The sequence below is a fragment of the Hyperolius riggenbachi genome, chromosome 2 (genome assembly GCF_040937935.1).
Source record: "Hyperolius riggenbachi isolate aHypRig1 chromosome 2, aHypRig1.pri, whole genome shotgun sequence".
NCBI lineage: Eukaryota > Metazoa > Chordata > Amphibia > Anura > Hyperoliidae > Hyperolius > Hyperolius riggenbachi.
In genome coordinates this window covers 294,216,260-294,237,031 of record NC_090647.1, presented here as the reverse complement: position 1 = coordinate 294,237,031, position 20,772 = coordinate 294,216,260, and the positions used below count along the sequence as shown (strand labels likewise).

The 20,772-nt window shown below is 42.3% G+C and overlaps 1 protein-coding gene across 1 annotated transcript in view; it reads left to right on the top strand.

The window, feature by feature from the left end:
- Positions 1-7,869, top strand: part of MACO1 (macoilin 1) — a 65,482-nt gene extending 57,613 nt beyond the window's left edge. Inside the window, exons 8-9 of the mRNA XM_068266110.1 lie at positions 2,937-3,111; positions 7,565-7,869. Of these exons, the coding sequence (XP_068122211.1) occupies positions 2,937-3,111; positions 7,565-7,767 (378 nt within the window). The 3' untranslated portion in view covers positions 7,768-7,869. The remainder of the gene's footprint in view (positions 1-2,936; positions 3,112-7,564) is intronic.
- The last annotated feature ends 12,903 nt before the right edge of the window (positions 7,870-20,772 follow it).

Sequence of the window (20,772 nt, the reverse complement as noted above, 5' to 3'; positions counted from 1 at the left end):
GGGGGGGGGGGAGGGGCAGCAGATGAAGGATTGTACAGGGTTTGGAGCACTTCTTCTTTTTTTTTAAAAACAAAATGGAAGCTGGGGCTGGGGGGGATTGTTGGTCAGATCACTTTTACTTATTTCAGCAAAATATGGGGGCCCTGAACACAGAACAAGCTGAAAAGGCTCCATGTTATGTGACTGATATCACAATTCTGTCACAGCACTGCATTTATCATGTGGTAGAGGTAGGTCTAATTATGTGAGGTAAAAGACATGCAAACACGCACCTTTATTTTACTTGAGAATTCAAGTGTGAGGTATTTCACTACTAAATACCACACATTTTTAGTAGAAAATTACCGCATGAATTACCTCATGAAATTACATGAGGTAAAACTACCAGAATTCAAAAGTTTATTTTCCTCATGAGGTAAACCCAATTCCATGAGGTAATTATTTACTAAACACTACCAGAATTGAGCCCAAAGCCTCTTTCTTGAGTGGTTTTATCCTTCTATAACTTTTTGTTTTTGGCAGTCTAGTATTTAGTTGGGTACATGCAAAAAAATAAAAGTTCAAAGTCAGGATAAATGCATGTTGTTTTTGTTTTTCATCAGAAAATGTGTTGAAATTTACTTGCTCACTTGAACAAGTTCAGAGATCTGCTTGCTTGATCTTGTCAGTATTTAGTGTTGTCAAAAAAAGTTTGTGCTGAACAGCAGAGGGCGCAGTGAGCATGGGAAAACAATGTCTCTATTACAGTGAAGGGCTGCACATTCTGCAGGCCAGGTGGTGGTTTTTTTTTTTTTTTTTTTTTTTTTTTTTTACATGAGCTAATTCATCTTTACCTTAGTACAGCTCAATGTCAGGTAGCTTTGAAATGGAAAATGACTACATTCTGCCTCATCCGCTTGTGTCTTGACCAGATTATGCTGAATGAGAAATTAACTCAGCCACTGCAAGTTAACTATTAGTTGTTGTTTGTTAAATAGAAAAAATGGTTGATCTATCCAAGTGGGGACACTAAAGCTGGCCATACACTGACCCGCTTTGACAGCAGATTCGATCACTGGGATCGAATCTGCTGCCAATCGTTCGCGCTACACGCCGAATTTCAATCCATTTCGTACGATTCCGTCGATCGCTCCGTGCGGAAAATTACCGTCGATCGCCCGCAGGTAGGGAGCGCGTCGCTAGCGACGTTCAAGTGCCCGACGACCGACGCAATAGAGCGGCAATACATTTCCTGCTCCGCCGGCGCGACTATCCCCGGTCACCGCTGCTCCGTGTCCGCGCTGGTCTCCGGCATGCTTCAGTTCCTCCTGCCCGGCAGGAAGTTTAAACAGTAGAGGGCGCTCTACTGTTTAAACTTCCTGCCGGGCAGGAAGAAGTAAAGCATGCTGGACCTGGAGACCAGAGCGGAGAAGACAGCGGAGACCTGGGGACTGGAGTCGCGCCGGCGGAGCAGGTAATGTATGCGGGCGAGGGTAGCGGCGGCAACACCACCACCACAACAGATTGTGAACGGTTTCAGGCTGAAATCGGTTCACAATCTGTTTGCAGTAAAGGCAGCCATACGGTCCCTCTCTGATCAGATTCGATCAGAGAGGGATCTATCTGTTGGTCGAATCTGATGGCAAATCAACCAGTGTATGGCTACCTTAACTTGGTGAGCTTAGCTGCCTTATCCACTTGAGTTTGGAGTGGGAGCCCCTTGGGGTTTATTACATTGTAGGTGGTCTTGGTGCATGACTGCCGCCATTCTGTGTCTATGTCCATTTCATGGAATACCCAAGCTATTTATAATCAGTCAAGACTATTCTTCTTGAACCATCGATCACCTGATGTGTACCCCTTGACTTGCTTTCATATATTGCTTTGAACGATACAGAGAATGATACTTATACCTATCTTTGGCATTCATAATCTTTACTGTACTATATTGAAGTTATGGGATTTGTAACTTCTAGCAAATATTAACCCCCAAGTCTTCCCATGTCTGTCTGTAAATCTTGTTGCCATAAAGAGTGACATTTAGGAATTTGAGGGCAATAGTGGTCTATCGGGAAGCTATAAATATACAGATATGTGAAGAGGTGGGACTGAAGGCAATTTATGTAACTCTTCAATTGGGGGGAGGTCCCCTGCTTGTACCTGGGATTTATTAATTTTATTAAAGCAAAACAGTGAAAAGGCTGTAAGCTTATCCAAAATTTGTGAGAGATGACCAGATTATCAATTAACCGCTGAAAAGCTGAACCCCCCCCCCCCCCCCCAAGGCCAGGGGGGAATTCTGGGTTACCCAGGTAACAGAAAATTAGGCTTTGTTAAAAAGTGCTTTTCAGTTGCATCTGCAAAGTTCCAGAGACAAACCTTTTGCCAAACTATCCTGTTCAATTGTTTAGAATCACACTTGTGTCAATAGAAGAGTTCCACAGAACGCAATTGAATGTATAAGGGGCAATAGTGAGGGATTCTTGTATGCGAATTGCATACTGCTTGAAACTGGGCCATTTGGTTGCACTTCCTGACAACTTTACAAACTTGACAAAGTTCCAAGGTGCATCCATGCTGCATAAAATTTGGCAATAAGACTGTATACAGTACAACTTTACCTTTGCAGCACACTAGCTGGGCCTACCTAACCAGCCCATATTGCATGATCATGTATTTTGTACAATTTGCATGTATAACTTTGTTCTATGTGTATAACCCTATGTCTGTCATCCTTGTATCATTGTATATATTTATTGTCCAGCGCTGCGTAATATGTTGCCGCTTTATAAATACAATAAATAATAATAGCTTTTTACACTATTGAGGCTCTGCTAAACCTTGGTAAGTGCTGCTGTTTTGCTGGTCATATTAAACTTGATAGTTGTATGATCTGTTAGAAAACGTATTTTCTTCATAACTGAGAATATCTATCTAAAATGTTTTATCTGTTTCAGGAGCTTCGAAAGTACAAAGAAAATGAAAAAGATACAGAGGTGTTAATGTCTGCACTTTCAGCCATGCAGGATAAAACACAGCACTTAGAAAATAGCCTTAGTGCAGAAACCAGAATCAAGTTGGATTTGTTCTCTGCGCTAGGTGATGCAAAAAGACAGCTGGAGATTGCCCAAGGTAACTGGTGCCTTACTATGTGTCTCTGCTCTGTTGCTTTATGTGACAAATCTATTGTCTCATTTCTCCGATCTGTGAAACCCTACATTTAGTTGTCTTTTGACATCTCAATTTACTGTTTGCTTCCAGCATTTGTAATGGCTTTACAGACTATATACTGCACGGGCAGCTTGACTTGATTTATGTCTTGGATTACATATACTTCTGCTTACTTGGCTGCTTTTTTTGGGGGGAGGGGGCGCCAAGTTGGAGGTTGTTTTTTTTTTTTTTAAACACAGGTAAAAACACAAAACCCACTAGAATACAGATGCTGTGAAAATGTCAAGACCTGAAGTGGCAAGCTAGCCCCGCTCTGCCCACAAGATTACACACCCGTCTGTTAAATTGGTGCAGTGGATGGAAGGGAAGCATCCACATTTGGCTAGCCTCAGTGTGTACACACCAGAGTAATAAGGGCCATGCAGGGGGATTTGGGATATCTTGGCGCCCATGGCCAAAAGGAATCTTGGGCGCTGCATAGACTACAATTGTAATTGTGGCTATAGCAATGCCCAGTGGACAATTTGGGCATGTTTTTTTTTTTTTTTTTTTTTTTTTTTATAGTTGCCCCTGAGGACCCTTTTACACTTAGTGTTGCGTTACGTTACTCTTTTCTGCCGCAGCTCATTCCAATGCCCATTACTGGAACCAACCGCCTGCAATGCGTTACCATGCAACTTCCACTGTAATCTTAGAAGTGCAATTTTTGTTTCTTTTTTGGGTCCCACTGTGGATAGAACGCACAGTGTGACTTTTTGGGTGTGGTGTGATTGTTCCAAATGGCACTGCGCAAAGTGTAAAAGGACCCTGAAGGTGGCAACGTGTGGAAAGTATGGGAAGGCCATTGGGATGCTTCCTTACTATCCCTGGAAGGGAAACTAGGTGCCATAACACTGACCTTTCCAGCTGCCTGCAAACAATACACATGCATCAGCCAAAGATAACCGGGTTCACTGTCATGAAAATTGGGCCTTACATTTTGCAAGTTGGGTGTAGGTAAGAGAACAGTTTTTTATTTTATTTTAAGTGTGTCCTCACTAGTGCATTTGAATATCAAGGTCTGAATGGTGAGCATTTAAATCTGCAAACTATAATATTTTGGCTAGTATGTAGTTAAGTGGATGAACGTGCTTGTCTGCCTCTGGATGTACTGAAAATGCCATCCTTCTGTTATAAAGCAGTTCAGTAAACCAATTCTACAGCTGCTGCTGTGGAGCCGGTGCTTTAATCCACTGACTCTGATTCAGAAGTACCATAATCTGAGGAATCCAACTCCTCTATTTTTAATATACTAATGTATTTTCCATGTTAAATGGCAGAGCTCAACATGCTAAGCATTTCATTACTGCCAGAGCTTCGCAATTTTAATTTTTTTTTTTTAATCTATTTTGCTAAAATGCTCAAGCAGTCGCGTGCACAAATGTGTTTTTTTTTTTATGTCAGTGGAGGGGCAGGAGGTGGTTAAACATATTACAACTCAAATGAAAACATTTTTGTAATGTACTATTTTGCAAATTAGAATAATGTATGATTAGAATTGTGTATGAATGGCAAGTCGCGTAACGGCTCATCTGGACAATCGTAAAACACCTCAACTTTGATGGAAACTGCCATCTTCCTTATAATGTAATATCCATTCCAATCTGTAAGAACCACACTATTCTTGAATTTACAGCCTATAGTTACCTATGCATCTAGTGATGCATGGGCAGAATGACCAAGACACTGATTTCTCTCTCTGATCAGATATCTGTTTCCTGCCCATACACTGCAGGTCGATTCCCGATCAATTTCAGCTTGGAATCTATCAGGAATCTGCCTACTGATGCCACCTGCCTGTCTACCACTACACCCCCCACTCCCAGGTGCACGTGCAGTGTAAAATCTTACCTCCCAGCATCCTCGAGCGTCACCCCGTGGTGCATGTACTATGTAGGGAGTGAACCACGAGGTGACGTCACACACGCCTGGTGCCACATGGGGGTGACAGTGGATGAAGCTAGGAGTCTTGGCAGTGGTACAGGTGAGATTTTACATTGCAATGATAGACAGCGTCAGGAGCCAATGAAAGCTGCTCCTGACTGGCTGATCGCTTTCTGCTGTCTCTATGAAGGCAGAGTGCCAAGTCTGCGGCGATGAGACTGCGTCGAGCGTTGGGTATGTGTGGTGATTCGTTGGGAGGCCGGTGTTTTACCGTACCAGCAGTCTGGTACTTAAGGGGGCAGAGACTGCTGATACGGAAGTTTTTAAACCTCACTTTATTCGTGACACCTGACTCATTGGTTGTTTAATACAGAATCCACCCCAACCCAATTCCGGTTTCCCCCATTCCCCCTCTTCATTTCTCCTATTTTTTCCACTCCCCACTGCCAATAAATAACATAATATATCATTTTTTAAATTTTTGGGCAAGATGGCTGCAATGTAAAGTGCTTCCGGGTCAGTACACAGTCTCCCTGTACTGCTGTGAGCCGAGATGAGCTGAGCTAAAGCCAAGCCACGCCACACAAGGCTGATCTCCCTCCCCTGCTAGCTTGAGGTTGCAGAAAGGTCAGGAATGACTCAGAAGATGTGCAGCAGGGGGGGGGGGGGAGGAGAGGCAGATAGCAGGGAGGAACAGCTGCTGTATTGTCTGCCTCTTCCTGGAGCACAATATTTGTCTAACTAGACGAATAATTAGAAAGGAGCAGGAGAGAGAAAGCGCAGCTGTTTCTACAGGAGACGGGGAAAAAAAGATTAGTACTTGTGAAAGGAACATAGCTATGCATTTAAACTGCACTTTGAAAAAGGGCCACCGAACCCCTTTACAGCAGATCCGAGATGAAAAAGTAACTAGAACAAATAACTTGTCTATATATCTTATCTAAAGTTTAGATAGTTTACACAGCAAAGCTAGCTGCAAACAGCTTTAATAGTTTGTTTATTGCTGTGATAAAATGAGGGCAGCCATGTTCTGTTTGTCACATTGTCACAAGCCTGGGGGTTGGAGATGCTATCAGCTTGCGTGTGTGTAAATTTAGTCCCCTCTCCTCCTCCCCTCTGCCTCTGAAATCAATGGCTAGTAACCTCCTCCTCCTGCCCAGACTGAGCTCCCATAAGCCCCTGCTACCTGGGACTGAGTGCCAAGGCTCTCTGAAAAGATGTGGGCGCGGATTGTTTAGTTTATAGGGAATTAGAGTATAAAACAAGAAAGTATTTGGCTTGAGGAATGCCCTATAAACTATATTAAAGGATCACAATTATGCAATGAGTGAAAGTTTATCTCGGATCCACTTTAAGAACAATACTTTTGGGAGAATGGTACATTTTTTTAAATTGAAGGCTGTTTAGTATAGACCAGTGGTTCCCAACCTGGGGGCCATCGCCCCCAGGTGGGCGATTTGGGTTCTAAGGGGGGAGGTAAATTTGTGGGGGGCGATCAGTATGATAAGGCAGAAAAAAATAAACTGTCGCAGTGTCACTCGTTTTTAAGAAAATTATGGGCAAAAAATATGATCTGTATAAAATATGCAAGTGTGCATGATAGTTGCATAATTCCTCAGGGCTCGTTGGTCACGCGCCGGTGTAATGTCAGATATTGCAGCCCGGAAGCAGCCTTCCCACTGAGCATGCGCGATACTCAGTGAGGAAGTTGGATATTATTTACCTGAAATATCTCCGCTTCCGCACCACGTACACTCCCGAAATTTTCAGGGGAGGGAGGGGACCCCCAGATCTAGCTCTGTCGAATTGCAGCCCCCGAGCCCCGCTAGTTCCCGAGATAGGTTTGCTGCAATCAGTCTCGGGAACCAGCGGGTTTCGGGGGCTGCAATTCGGCACAGAGCTAGATCTGGGGGTCCCCTCCCTCCCCTGAAAATTTCGGGAGTGTACGTGGTGCGGAAGCGGAGATATTTAGGACGTTTTACGTGGCTGCACAATTTAATGGGACGCAGGCTCCTACTGCGCATGCGGGGCTGCACAACGTGCGGGGCTGCAATAGCTGACATTACACCGGTAAGGGAATTGGCGCGAAGTAGTTGAGTCACCGGCTATTTTTAGCTCACAAGGTCACAGCGCTACCCCCTCCACTGGCACCACTACCTGGAGTAAGGGTATACCGTACTAAGAGAAGGGGGGCGACAGGGATGAGTCGTCTTCCCCTAAGGAGCAATACCTCATAAAAGGTTGGGAACCACTGGTATAGACTTTGTTCCATTCCAAAGCGCAGAGAAGGTTTTCTTAACACATTTTAGTCCACACTAGAATTTTAAAGGCATAATGTTGTGCTACTGTACTGCTACTGTACATGATAGAATTTGGGCCATGACTTTGTTTTATTGTGTTCACTGCTGCTGTGCAATGTGATAGGATTAACTTGCATTTTCTTGTTTGAAAAGCCAGTAAGAGCTTTACTAAAAAATATTTGTCTCTCCAGGTCAGATACTTCAGAAAGATCAAGAAATCAAAGACCTCAAACAGAAGATTGCAGAAGTAATGGCTGTAATGCCCAGCATTGCATATACTGCAGGGACAAGTACCCTAAGCCCTGTTTCCCCACACTATTCTTCCAAGTTTGTGGAAACTAGCTCATCTGGGCTGGACCCTAATGCATCAGTTTACCAGCCACTGAAAAAATGAATGCCAGCTGCCATCGGCCAACTCAATGCCCCATGAGTCTTGTCTGACTGGAAACATGCAAAAGCATTTGTTGCAATTAAAGATGGAATTGTATTGCAAGAACTGCATTTGTTGTAACTTAAACTGAAAAAAATGAAACAAAGCTGATAACATCATGTTGTAATAGGATGAGCGCAGTGGTTTTTCCTGAATTTTTTTTTTTTAATAAACCTCACAGGATTTTGCAGTTCATCATATAGCAGCTACACATGATTCACATCACAAGTTTTTAGTCCATTCTCCATTTTATTGTGCATCTGTGTTTGAAGTTACTTTGCATACCTGAAAAAAATGATATACCATAACAGACAGTTTTGAAAGAAGTGGATATTTTCCTCCTCCTCATTCTAAGGCCTGGTGCACACCAAAAACCGCTAGCAGATCCGCAAAATGCTAGCAGATTTTGAAACGCTTTTTCTTCAGCTAACATTTTGCGGTTTTGTGAAGCGTTTTTGGTGTAGTAGATTTCATGTATTGTTACAGTAAAGCTCTTACTGAACAGCTACTGTAACAAAAACGCCTGCAAAACCGCTCTGAACTGGTGTTTTTCAGAGCGGTTTGCGTTTTTCCTATACTTAACATTGAGGCAGAAACGCATCCACAATCCAAAATATGCCTCACCCCGGGAGTATGCGTTTCTGCAAAACACCTCCCGCTCTGGTGTGAACCACCCCATTGAGATACATTGACCAAGCGGATCCGCAGCCGCAAGCGGCTGCAGAAACGCTGAAAAAGCCGCTCGGTGTGCACCAGCCCTAAGAGCAAGTTCACATAAACGCTTTTGTAAGCACCAGCTATCTGGAAAACTCTTGCTAATGTACTGTCCTCACCTGAGCAAGGTGATTTTTTTTTTTAAGAAATAATCACACACAGCATAACATTAGCAAGCACTTTTCAAATCACTGGCCCTTGGAAAAGTAGTTTTTGTGAGAATCAGCCCTATGAGAACAGTTGCTTTAACAAAAACTAATTAGACTGCAGGATAGTTAAAGATCTGTTAAAATGTATCTCTCCAATTTTCCGCACATCCTGTAAAGAAGTAGTGCATCTTTTTTTCCATGTATGCTTTCTTTACTGGGAACATCTTGGAGATGAGAAACCCAAAACTTTAAAGCTCCCTTAGAAACGTGGATCACGTTTTTGTCACTTATTCATAAATACCTTTCAATGACTATATAGCCAGACTAGTCCAGTTTATTTTTTGTGTGTTTCCTATAGGTTTTCAGTCATGAAAAGAAAGCTTACTGTATTTGAAACACTATGCATAACTGCACTATATACACACCTGAGTACTGTGGTGGTATGTGCTCAGGAAATGTATGGTTTGCAGTTTCGCCACATTTCCCATAAAGGTGTCATGGAAGGGTGCATCAGCAGCACTGGGAAACAGCTGGTACTATTTGTTTCTCAGAGATCTAACACAACAGTGAATGGCAAGAGCTCAATTAATACTATTTATTTTATTAAAGAGGTCCATGTTTATCATGAAAACACTGGAGACTTTGTTTTTTCCAGTAGTAATGCCAATCAGGCTGTAAGGCATGATGCGTACGAGAGGAATCGGTGCAGGATACAGCTGGTATATGGCTGATCCTGCTACTGCACAAGTTCCCGGCCGTGTGAAATACTATTTCCCCTCCAGGCCGCCATGGATGGGGGGGAATTAAAAAATCCAGCAATTGCTGGAATTATAGTGTTTTTTATAAGTAACTTCAGCTCCGTCTTCTGACGGCGCTGAAGTTACTCACTGCTGCGCCCAAGTCTCCTGCGCTGGAATGGCAGTGTTCGAGGCATGTTGTCCAGTAATGCTTGGTGCAACCTTCCATAAGAACTACACTGTATGCCTTTGTCAGTTCTGAGGAGGACAGGGATATGAATGAAATGTTCTGCAACTAACAAGGTCATTGCTCCTGTATAATTTTGCTAGCTAGAATCGTTGCAGGCGCAAATTATTTATTGAATCCCCACCCTTTCCAACAGAGACTACTCTTCTGTTGTCACGGTGGTTGCAAACGTTTTTCCGTCCCTACATACGTCTCAAGCATCACATAAAACCGGCTAGGAAGAGATGGGAACATTTCATGCATAAACCTAATTTCGTAATAGCCATTTCTAGTTCTTTCACATGAGTTACATTCAAAACTGAGCAATCAGCATGTATTTTATTTATTGATGCAGAAGGCCATTTGATTGCTTTGACCTTGCCTCAGTTTTTTGCAATTTTTTTTTCTTCGTACAAATTACTAAAAGACTGAATGTTTCATTATGACCATTTGAAATGGCCCATCAAATGTAAGGTTTTCTACCATTATTGGTGTGCCCATTCAACTATCCATTTTTTATTTTTTTTTATGGGGAAAATGTCTGTTGCTCTACTTGTACTACCAAAAACAAAACCATTGTCTTTGTCTACTAATGGCGCTCATGGTTACTACTATGCAATGATCAGTAACATTCCTATGTCAGTTCAAGTTAGAATAAGGAAGCTCTTCATTGTTTTGGTTATATTAAGAAAAAATGATTTGTTAGAAGAATGCTTCCAAACTAAGAAGCACTTGTTTTACAGAGGGTAATTTTTCACACCCACCCAATATTAATGGCTAAGATTCAAAGAACCTGAACTGTTAAGTGCACATAGACCTGAAAATCTAACTTTGTTGGGCCTTCAGAACAAAAAAGTAATCCACAAAATAATTCTTGCCTTCGCTGCGCTAATTTTTAAGTTGCATTCTGGTGCGTTTTCCTTCCTCCTCCTCATCTGGATAGTTTTCTGAAGGTATTTTGATTACAAGTTTTCAGTATCTCCATTAACCTGGTAATGTAAATATTAATCCAAATAATGGATATAATTGGCCTCTAAGAAAAAGGTAAGGGAAAGCCCTGAATCTAATTTTTTGCAGCCTCATACAGCTCAAAGCCAGAGAATTATTACTTCAAGCTGACCCAAGCTTACTTTACTTTTATGGCCAAGGTTTAGCTTGAGTTCCACTTGGCATTCTGAGGTGGTTGAGTGAACACACAGTTACTGTGTACACACAATGAGTAATATCATTTTTAATTGTGAGGTAAAGCCTCAGCCTAAACTATTTTAAGGGATACCTCTCCCAAGTGTTTAATCACTTTTGGAAATTGACAATAAATCACACTGTAATGGCTCAGTTCACATTATAAGAAGCAACTCTAGTATCATGAATACTGGTAGTGCTGTGGGAGAGGTTTAACAGGTGAGTATGGATCTTCTGTGAGATGCTAATTAACAGCTGAAGCAATTTTTTATGATATGCATATGTATGCTGCTTGAACATTGACCAAATTCGGAGCTGCAGCAGTTGATTGGCCAGTTTTCAGCCTGTGTATAATCTAAAATTATCACTAAAAAACAAATTTAACTTGCAATTGGCATCACATTGACCATACCCGATGGTTAGATGTCACTACGGTATTCCTAGCACCTAGAAATACATAGTTGCTATATAAAGCGGTGCTGCAGAGAACCTCACAAGCCACCTGTCACAGTTCATTTTCCATTGGTTTCACTGGTTACTTAGGGCTTATTTCCATGCAGCGCAGAGCCCCGTGGCTCTGTGCGTCACTCCTGGTGGGGCTTGCGATCCCATTACACTGAATGGGATTGTGTGCTGAAGCGCCCTGAAATGCAGCAAACCATGTGCAGTGATTCAGCGGTTAATCACCGTGCATGAAAAGAAACAGCAGACAGTGCAGTCTATGCACTGTCTGCTGTCCCTGCGATTGTGTTTCCATAAGCACGTTATTTGGAAATGAGCCCTTAAATGACACCACAGTGACTGGACTGCCACTCCTTGTTTGTTCACTCTGTACAGCTGTTTGTCACTGCTATAAGCTACACGTTGCCATTCTAATATTTAAGTGAAACTGGTGAGTAGACCTACCGTACTTTTTGCCCAGCTTCTCAACAGATATCGAGTGGTGGGTATCTGGAAATGACTAGTAGGAGGTAAATTTTCTTTACCTAATTAATTTCAAGTCCATCTACCCAGGCATTGGCCAGTATTAGATGGCAGGCTTAAAATCTGAAGAGATCTTGTCACATTTCAGAGATTAGGTGTACTATTCCCATGGTAAATATGCAGTGAGCCTTACTGCTCATGGTACATATTACCATGGCCAAGTGTGGCCTATTTATACAGCCTTTGCTGACCTCAAATCGTTTTAGATTAGTTAAGCTGATGCTGTTCATACCTCTTCCAGATGAGTGACAAAATGCGGACCCTCAGGCTATAGTACATTCTAACTAATCTGGGTCTTCTGGGATCGCATTGGCTGCTTCCATAGTTTTGTCAAGTGGTTGAATTAATCATGGCAGCCTTGTGCATATGCATAGCACTTGCAGGTGTATTATAGTGCATAATGCAGTTGGTACATAGACAGACAATAGAATAGATTAATGACCATCTTAGTTCTTCCAACTCCGCTGAGGTTTTCTTTTGATTTTGGTATCCAATTTTTTAAAATGCCTGTTTAATACATAAATGCAAATATTGGTAAATTAACCTCCAATGTTATACCTAAACTAATAGCTATTGTCTTTTAGCTTTTTATCCTAGATTGTCACTGTGTGCATACAGTGTATAAGAAAATCCCAGTCAAAAATTTTTTATCAGGTGCTCACCCATTTGTTTTCAGTCAACTAGTAAGAAAAGTTGTACCTTTGCAATAAGCATCTGAAGCAAGAAAATACTACAGCCAAGTGTCTGCTTTTAAGTAGTTATCGCTTCAAGTGTAGACAATGTGGCTTTATTTGATATCCCACAGCTACCCACCCAGCCTAATTTTATAATGGATGAGGAAAAAAGAAACCTGCAAAAAGAAACCCATGTTTAAATTTGCTGAATAAATCACGTACTTGTTTTGACTTTGATTAGTACAAATGGATAATGAGATGCAAATCGGTTGCTGCAGGATTAAAGTGGTTTTGTGGGGCGGTGGTGAAAATAAAAACACACTTACCTGGGGCTTCTATCAGCCCCCTGTGGCAGTAATGTCCCACGCCGTCCTCCTTTGATCCACTGTTTGCCGGCCCTGGTCTAGCATGACATGACTTCCAACTGCGGCTACGTGCCTGCTCGCTCCTGTGCATGTCATTGGAAGCTTACTTTGCAGGTGCAGTACAAGAAAACTTTGTACTGCGCCTGCTCAGTAAGCTTCTGATGACACAAGCGGGAATACATATTATTCGTAATCTTAGACGAACAATTGCTGGCGGCGTTGATCCGAGGAGGACGGCGTGGGACATTACTGCCACAGGGGGCTGATAGAAGCCCCAGGTAAGTGTGTGTTTTTATTTTCAACACCGCCCCACAAAACCACTCTAAGCAAATTTATACAGCTTGCAAATTGAACCAATCATTCTACCTTAATGGGATTTTCATTGGTCCATTTTCAGATTGCATAAATCTGATACAAAAAATGCATAATCTATCAACTCAGAATTATTTACATCTTGATGACCTTCCCTAATGATTAATATTTTTTAGTACAACAGTTTTGCAGCTGTATGTTTTTAAAGTTCAGGGATTAAATATCTGATAGAGGAAGATTGTTCCCTGTACTTGCATTTCTTGGTGATGGCTGTTTGGTTCCCTTGATACTGTTGTACTGCTTCCAGATGTCATTTTTACAGTGCTGTTTTGCGCATAAAATGAATGACTGGTTGGGTTTGTTCAACAAGCAAACATACTTTAAACTTGTGATACACTCACAGTGCCTCTTTCTCTCAGTAAGAATTATACTAGGCTGAATGGGACTTTTTGTCCACCAACTCTGCCACCTATGTTATATCAGTAAAGATGGGAACACTTAAGGTAGCCATACACTGTTCGATTTGCCATCAGATTCGACCAACAGACAGATCCCTATCTGATCGAATCTGATCAGAGAGGGATCGTATGGCTACCTTTACGGCAAACAGATTGTGAACCGATTTCAGCCTGAAACCGATCACAATCTGTTGTGGTGGTGCTGCCGCCGCTCCCCCCGCCCACATACATTACCTGCTCCGCTGGTGCGACTGCCCCCGGTCACCGCTCTTCTTCTTCTCTGCTCTGGTCTCCGGCATGCTTCCCTTCTTCCTGTCTGGGGGAAGTTTAAACAGTAGAGCGCCCTCTACTGTTTAAACTTCCTGCCGGGACAGGAAGAAGGGAAGCATGCCGGAGGAGACAAGACCAGAGCCGATACGGAGAAGAGTGGAGTTGCGCCGGCGGAGCAGGTAATGTATGTGGCTCTATTGCGTCGGTCGTCGGGCACTCGAATGCCGCTAGCGATGCGCTCTTTACCCGCGGGCTATGGATGGTTATTTTCCGCACGACGGGATCGGACGGAATGGATCGAAATTCGGCGTGTAGCGTAAACGATTGGCAGCAGCTGTCGAAACGGGCGCAAATCGGGCCAGTGTATGGCCACCTTTAGCTTATAAGAGCTTAGTGAGGGCAGAAAGGGGGTGGGTACTGTTCACGACTCAATTATTTTTCACTATGCCATTGCCCTTTTGTATGTATGGATTAAAGAGATACTGTAGGGGGTCGGGGGAAAATGAGCTGAACTTACCCGGGGCTTCTAATGGTCCCCCGCAGACATCTTGTGCCCGCGCAGCCGCTCACCGATGCTCTGGCCCCGCCTCCGGTTCACTTCTGGAATTTCTGACTTTAAAGTCTGAAAACCACTGCGCCTGCGTCGCCGTGTCCTCGCTCCCGCTGATGTCATCGAGCGCACAGCGCAGGCCCAGTATGGTCTGTGTCTGCGCAGTACACTCCTGGTGACATTAGTGGGAGCGAGGACACGGCAACGCAGGCGCAGTGGTTTTCAGACTTTAAAGTCAGAAATTCCAGAAGTGAACCGGAGGTGGGGCCGGAGCATTAAGGAGTGGCTGCGCCAACACAGGATGTCTGCGGGGGACCATTAGAAGCCCCTGGTAAGTTCACCTCATTTTCCCCTGATCCCCCCCCCCCCCCTCCTCTACAGTATTCCTTTAACATTGAAGTTCAGCATTGAGTTGTCATAAAAAGGCAACGTGTAATGTTTTTACAGATTTGCTTTACTTGGGTTCAGTTGAAATAAAAATAGATGTCTCGCCTCATACAAAGTCAAACTGTTACTGTTTACAACAGTGTTACGGCTGTTACTATACTTATAATTTAATATTAATATATATTTAATATAACTGATATGTCAGTACAAAATTACCACTTTGGAAGCATTTGATTGGCATGAACATCAATGAATAATCTTAAGCCTAGATATTTCTCACAAATCTGAAGTGTCCATAGCCTTTGGTCAATAAACTTGTATCCCTTTCTACTACCATTTTTAATAAACACAGGTCAGCTTGTTGGAGATGGAGGATGTAAGGTTAATATGGTGTGTTTGCCACTTTGCTCTACATTTTAGAAAAAAAAAAAACAGACCTGTATGCAAAAAAGGCAGCCAGTGTATATCTGCATGGCTTTCAGAAATACAGATGTGGACCAGAGGCCATCAGTCAGACGCATACATGTAATTAAAGCGCTGGAAAATGTGTGTATAGGGTAAAGCCAAAAAAAGCCTCACTCTACTCCTGCAACATTCCTAGTGGCATTATTCACTATTCCCTCTTCAGGCCACCATGGACTTGGGGGAAAGAATTAACTCAGCTTTGCTGATAGACAAATTATGCTATTTTAGTATAATTTGGGCTCTGTTTTCTGATGGCGCCCAAATTACTGACAGAGTGCCACTATAACCGTAATTCATATTCCTCATAGTTGGAAACCACTATCAAACATTTAATCAAACAAACCTAACATGGTGTCATCCTTGGTAACCAGTTGGAAATGAGATTTCTATAGTCCACACACCCTCGGCAGGTAAAAGCTTGGTTTTCATTCTATTAGTCTTCTCTCTCTTTTTTTTTTTTTTTTAATCATGCTATGACAAAAATCCAGCAACCCTTGGCCAATCTACACGTTATATAAAAATCATGTCCAATTTGTTATATTTCATCATCCTACTGAATTACAAGCACTTTAGATTCCAGATAGACTTTAAATGAAGAAAGGTATGGAAGCTTAGTAAACTATCTAGAAAATATACAGAATGCCTGCAATGGACCAAATATAAATTTACTGTGGGCATAGCCTTTTGTGTAAAGGGGAACGAGATGGTAATGTTGTCAGTAGATCTGTGAAGTATTTCTTACTTTTGGTGTTTCTAGTAGAATGAGTCTCGTTCATTGCCTTGCAAATAGACTTGTGGTACAATGGGCAGTTCTGAAAGTGTTTACAATAAAACCAGCTTTCACTGATTAGAACTTTTTTTTGCAAAGATCTCAGAGGAAGCTGGTCTTATTGTAGTACTGTTCTCAAAGATCTTTACAAGTTAAGATGGCCATACACTGGTCGATTTGCATTCAGATCGACCAACAGATAGATCCCTCTCTGATCGAATCTGATCAGAGAGAGATCTTATGGCTGCCTTTACTGCAAACAGATTGCGAATCGATTTCAGCATGAAACTGATCACAATCTGTGAAGCTACCGCCCCCCCCCCCCCCCCCGCATACATTACCTGATCTGGCCGGCGCGACTTCCCTGGTCTCCGCTGTCTTCTTGCTGGGCTCCAAGTCCAGCAGGCTTCACTGAACTTCCAGGCCGGGGGGAAGTTTAAACAGTAGAGGGCGCTCTACTGTTTAAACTTCCTGCCGGGATAAGAAGCTAAGTGAAGCCAGCCAGACTCTGAGCCCAGCGTGGAGAAGAGGACAGCGGGGACATGCGCTGGCAGAGCAGGTAATGTATTGCGTCGGGCGTTCGACCGCTGCTATCGACGCACTCCCGACCCGCCGGCGATCGAGCAAAATCTTCTGCAGGGACGGATCGATGGGAATGATTGATTTTGGATGGAAATCGATCGTTCTGTCAACGTTTGCGCAACGATTTCACAGCAGATTCGATCGCAGTGATCGGGAAAATTGTTAGGTGTATGGGCCCCTTTAGGCAGCATGGAACAATGGATCCTCTTCCCATTACTTGTACATAAGCAAACATAGAAAAGTAGGTGTATCACCAAATTCAATAGTTGTGTGGTAGCCCAAGGACTTGATTAGTGTCTCTCAGAAAAATGTCCGTACATTGTATGGCATAATGTTATTAATCACACCAAATACAAAATATCAGTTTACAAAATGTACCTCATTATTAAAACATTAAAATTATTGACTCCACCCAAACAGACCATTACCTAGATCAGGCTGTGCAAATTTTTTTTTGGTTAATTATTTCCTGCCATTAACAAAGAAATTGTCCACTTCATGCATCCAGATCCAGAATTTGTTTGCGAAGAAATTGACAAAAGTCTGTCACAATCAAAATACTCCATGTTTTAAACAGAAAAGTGCAGGAAAAGCGTTTCTCAGTCATAAGAATAATGTTACAAAAGAGCAAAACGAAGTTCCCCAAGAAGTGATAGTTACACTGCATAACCATACACAACCAACCAGGTTCCATCTTGTTAAAGGGAAGTTCTTTCCTGCACTGTGACTTATTAAAAATTTGGAGGATTTTGGTTATCCGACAAAATTTTCCCTTGAACCAGCCCTGAATATGCATGCTCTAAGCAGAGCATATGATCTTTTCTTGGGTACAGCTAAAAATGTTAGTGGCAGGGAATATTTCACACAAATAGCACCTGGCAATTATTGGTTTATTGCTTTGGATTCCAGTGTTTCAAATGTATGTTAGGTGAAATCCTATACCAATGAACTGTTTGGAAAACTGATATCTTCAGATAGCACCAGGTCTGTGAGGCTATCTGAAGAGATCTATCTAGTTTTGAGATCATTTTCTTTTTCACTCTTAAATTTATACACGGTGACTTGTACAGACATTATAAGAACGTATCTTGATTTGCCCTGTAAAGAAATGTGTATTGTACAATTAATGACTGTTGTCTGAACATGCTCATGGCTTGCATGTCTCTGGCTTTTAGTACTTGGGACAAGAATGCAACTTTTGACCTGATTGCAGGCTTATTCCATGATGTAGAAAATATGGAGTCTATTAGAACAACATGTCCGCTACAAAACTAGAATTTTTGAGAGGGAAAGCAGCCTTCATATTTATTTATATACAGGCTTCTTAAACATTACTAGAGATCTTCATCATTGCCAAGATTAGGATAAGGTGGGGAGTGCCACTTCTGTAATATCACTTCTCTTCTCCCATAGACATTGACATACATGGCTAGTTGATTCAGTTGTTAGCTTTATGGTGGTGAGGAGCATATTCCCATTTGTTTAATGTGTCAAGCTTGGAGCACTTGGCTGCATACACTAGAGCCTCTATTGCTAGTGTCCTGTCACGCTGTCCTATACCTCAATACACTGAAGGAAGACAGTCTGGCTACATGTTTAGCCCAATTAAAATATCTCTATCACTGTAGGGCAAGTTCAGATTTTTGGCTTTTTACCACTGCATCATTGAATGTTCTAACACAATATCGATGCTACTCACATTTCAAAACTAGCTCTGTGTGGCATGACCACAGACAATCATTTTTGTTTTTAATTTCAGTGTTTACACAAGCCTGAGGAGTGCTGGAAGCAAAGTTGCATTTTCCACAGTTTTTAATGAAGAAATATTTTAAAGCAGCACAATAAAAGTGCTGCTGCCACTCACCAAAGAGTTTAAAGCCAACTGTTCACACATTACAATTCCTTTTCCTCAACGATCTTTCAAAACCCTGACATTCAAGCCTGTTGAGCGTTAATTTGTTGGTCTTCTCTAAAAACTGGTCATGTAACTTAAGTGTCCTTTTCTGTGGAAGTAAATTCTATTCATTTAGCTTTCCTTGCATCTGGTGGAATTCAAATCACAGCACCACTCAAAGAAGAGGCCGCAATAATTCTATGTAAACAAACCAAACAAGATTTCGGTAATATAACCGTGCCAAGGATTAAAGAGTAATTTCACCAGAATGTAATCGTTACAGCACTCCTCATTCTTGTGCTTGCAGTATAATCGCAAACATTGTGACAAGTACATTTTCGAAGGCTGCAGTTTGAAATGACACTACTACTCCTGTATTGTCAAGGGGCCCTCATTTCAAGTAGGAAAAAGCAAATTGGTGCAATAGAAGTATTATTTTTTTCTGTTTTGAACTTAAACTCTAGGTTTAGCAGGATTTGTATTTTGCCATCATTTTGCATTCTATTTTTTTACCATCTTGTATTGCTGTCACCATTAAAGTGTTAAACAGGTTTGTCTCAGTTTTTACCAGCTTTGTGCAAAACATGGAAATTCATTGACTGACTTTTGTGTTAAAGATTCCCCTACATTTTTATTTTTGCTGCCTTTTGAGGCAAATTTTGTTAATCACCCGATCTTGGCTGCAATTCATTTTTTTTTTTTTCTGTGGGGTTTACAACGAATAAACATTTTCTTGCAGATACATTGCTTGTGTGTTTTTATATATGTACAATGTTAATACTAAAATTTTCAGGCAATCCTTTGTGCCACTGCCACGTTCATACAGCCAGGAAGTACTGCCTCCTTTTTCAAACACTGGTGAAGCTGTATAAAAAGTATTAAAAACAAAAAAAACCAGCAAAACCATGTAAACACTATACTGTATATGAAAATGATACAAAGACATACAAAAAACAGAAGTGCTATCATAAAAGTGAAACTGAACCGCTGTTAATGGAATTTTGCCGCTTAACAAAATAAGGAACAAAATTGAACCTTTGGCCAAGCTCACCGTATGATGCAATACAATACTGTGCGGATGCAATACAATACATCACTGTTTTTTCACTGCAACTTCGTCCAGGTCCCAAGAAAAAATGCTTACCAGCCTTTCACGACCTTCATTATAAAGTTGTATTGCTTTAAATGTCATCCAAATTCTCTCCTGGTTGTTCTTCCCCTACATAATTCAAAGATTGTGAAGCACCAATCAAGAAATGATGGGTAAAAGGAGAGAAAACACTTGCTAATTAACCGAATTAGTTGTAAGACATTCCATAGGGTTCATTTTTTATGTATGTTACGGCCAGAACCCGAAGTGTGGCCACTTCTAGTTCTGGCCGGCCACTTCGGGTTCTGGCCGGCCAATATGCGAAGTGGCCGCAGCGCTGCGGCCAATGTGAGAAATGGAATGTTTACAGCCGTCTCGCCCGGCCAAATTGATGACAAACTTGCTTAATTTTAATGAAATGTAGCCGGCGGCAATGTCATAGAATAGATGAAGCCGCCGGCTTTCGCGCACTGCCTCTCCCCGATCCCCCCCTCCCTCCTCTCGCCGCCGCCTCCCATTACAATACGTAGCAGCCGGGCGGGGACATGCAGCCGGAGAGTCGTTCGTCGCAGCAGGGGCAGCAGAGCGGGGGAGGCTGCAGACATCGCTTCTGCCAGCACCCCGCTCTGCAGGAACGGCAGGATTCCCCTGCCGCGACGAACGACTCTCCGGCTGCATGTCCCCGCCCGGCTGCTATGTATTGTAATGGGAGGCGGGGAGAGGAGGGAGGGTGGATCGGGGAGAGGCAGTGCGCGAAAGCCGGCGGCTTCATCTATGACATTGCCGCCGGCTACATTTCATTACAATTAAGCATCATCAATTTGGCCGCGGCGAGACGGCGTCAACAAAACATTTCTCACATTGGCCGCAGCGCTGCGGCCACTTCGCGCATTGGCCGGCCAGAACCCGAAGTGGCCGGCCAGAACTAGAAGTGGCCACACTTCGGGTTCTGGCCGTAACATGTACATAAAACAACTTGGCACACACTAGCAGTCTTTTCTTGTTCGTTTACAATTTTTGAAATGTGTTGCTGGAGGAATCAAATTCAAAACAAGCATATATTTTATAATAATTTTTCAGCATTTCATGGATTGTCTTTGTACTGAAATTACATATAGGATGTACATGGTTTTCCAATTGGCAAATTCTGCTTATTTTTTA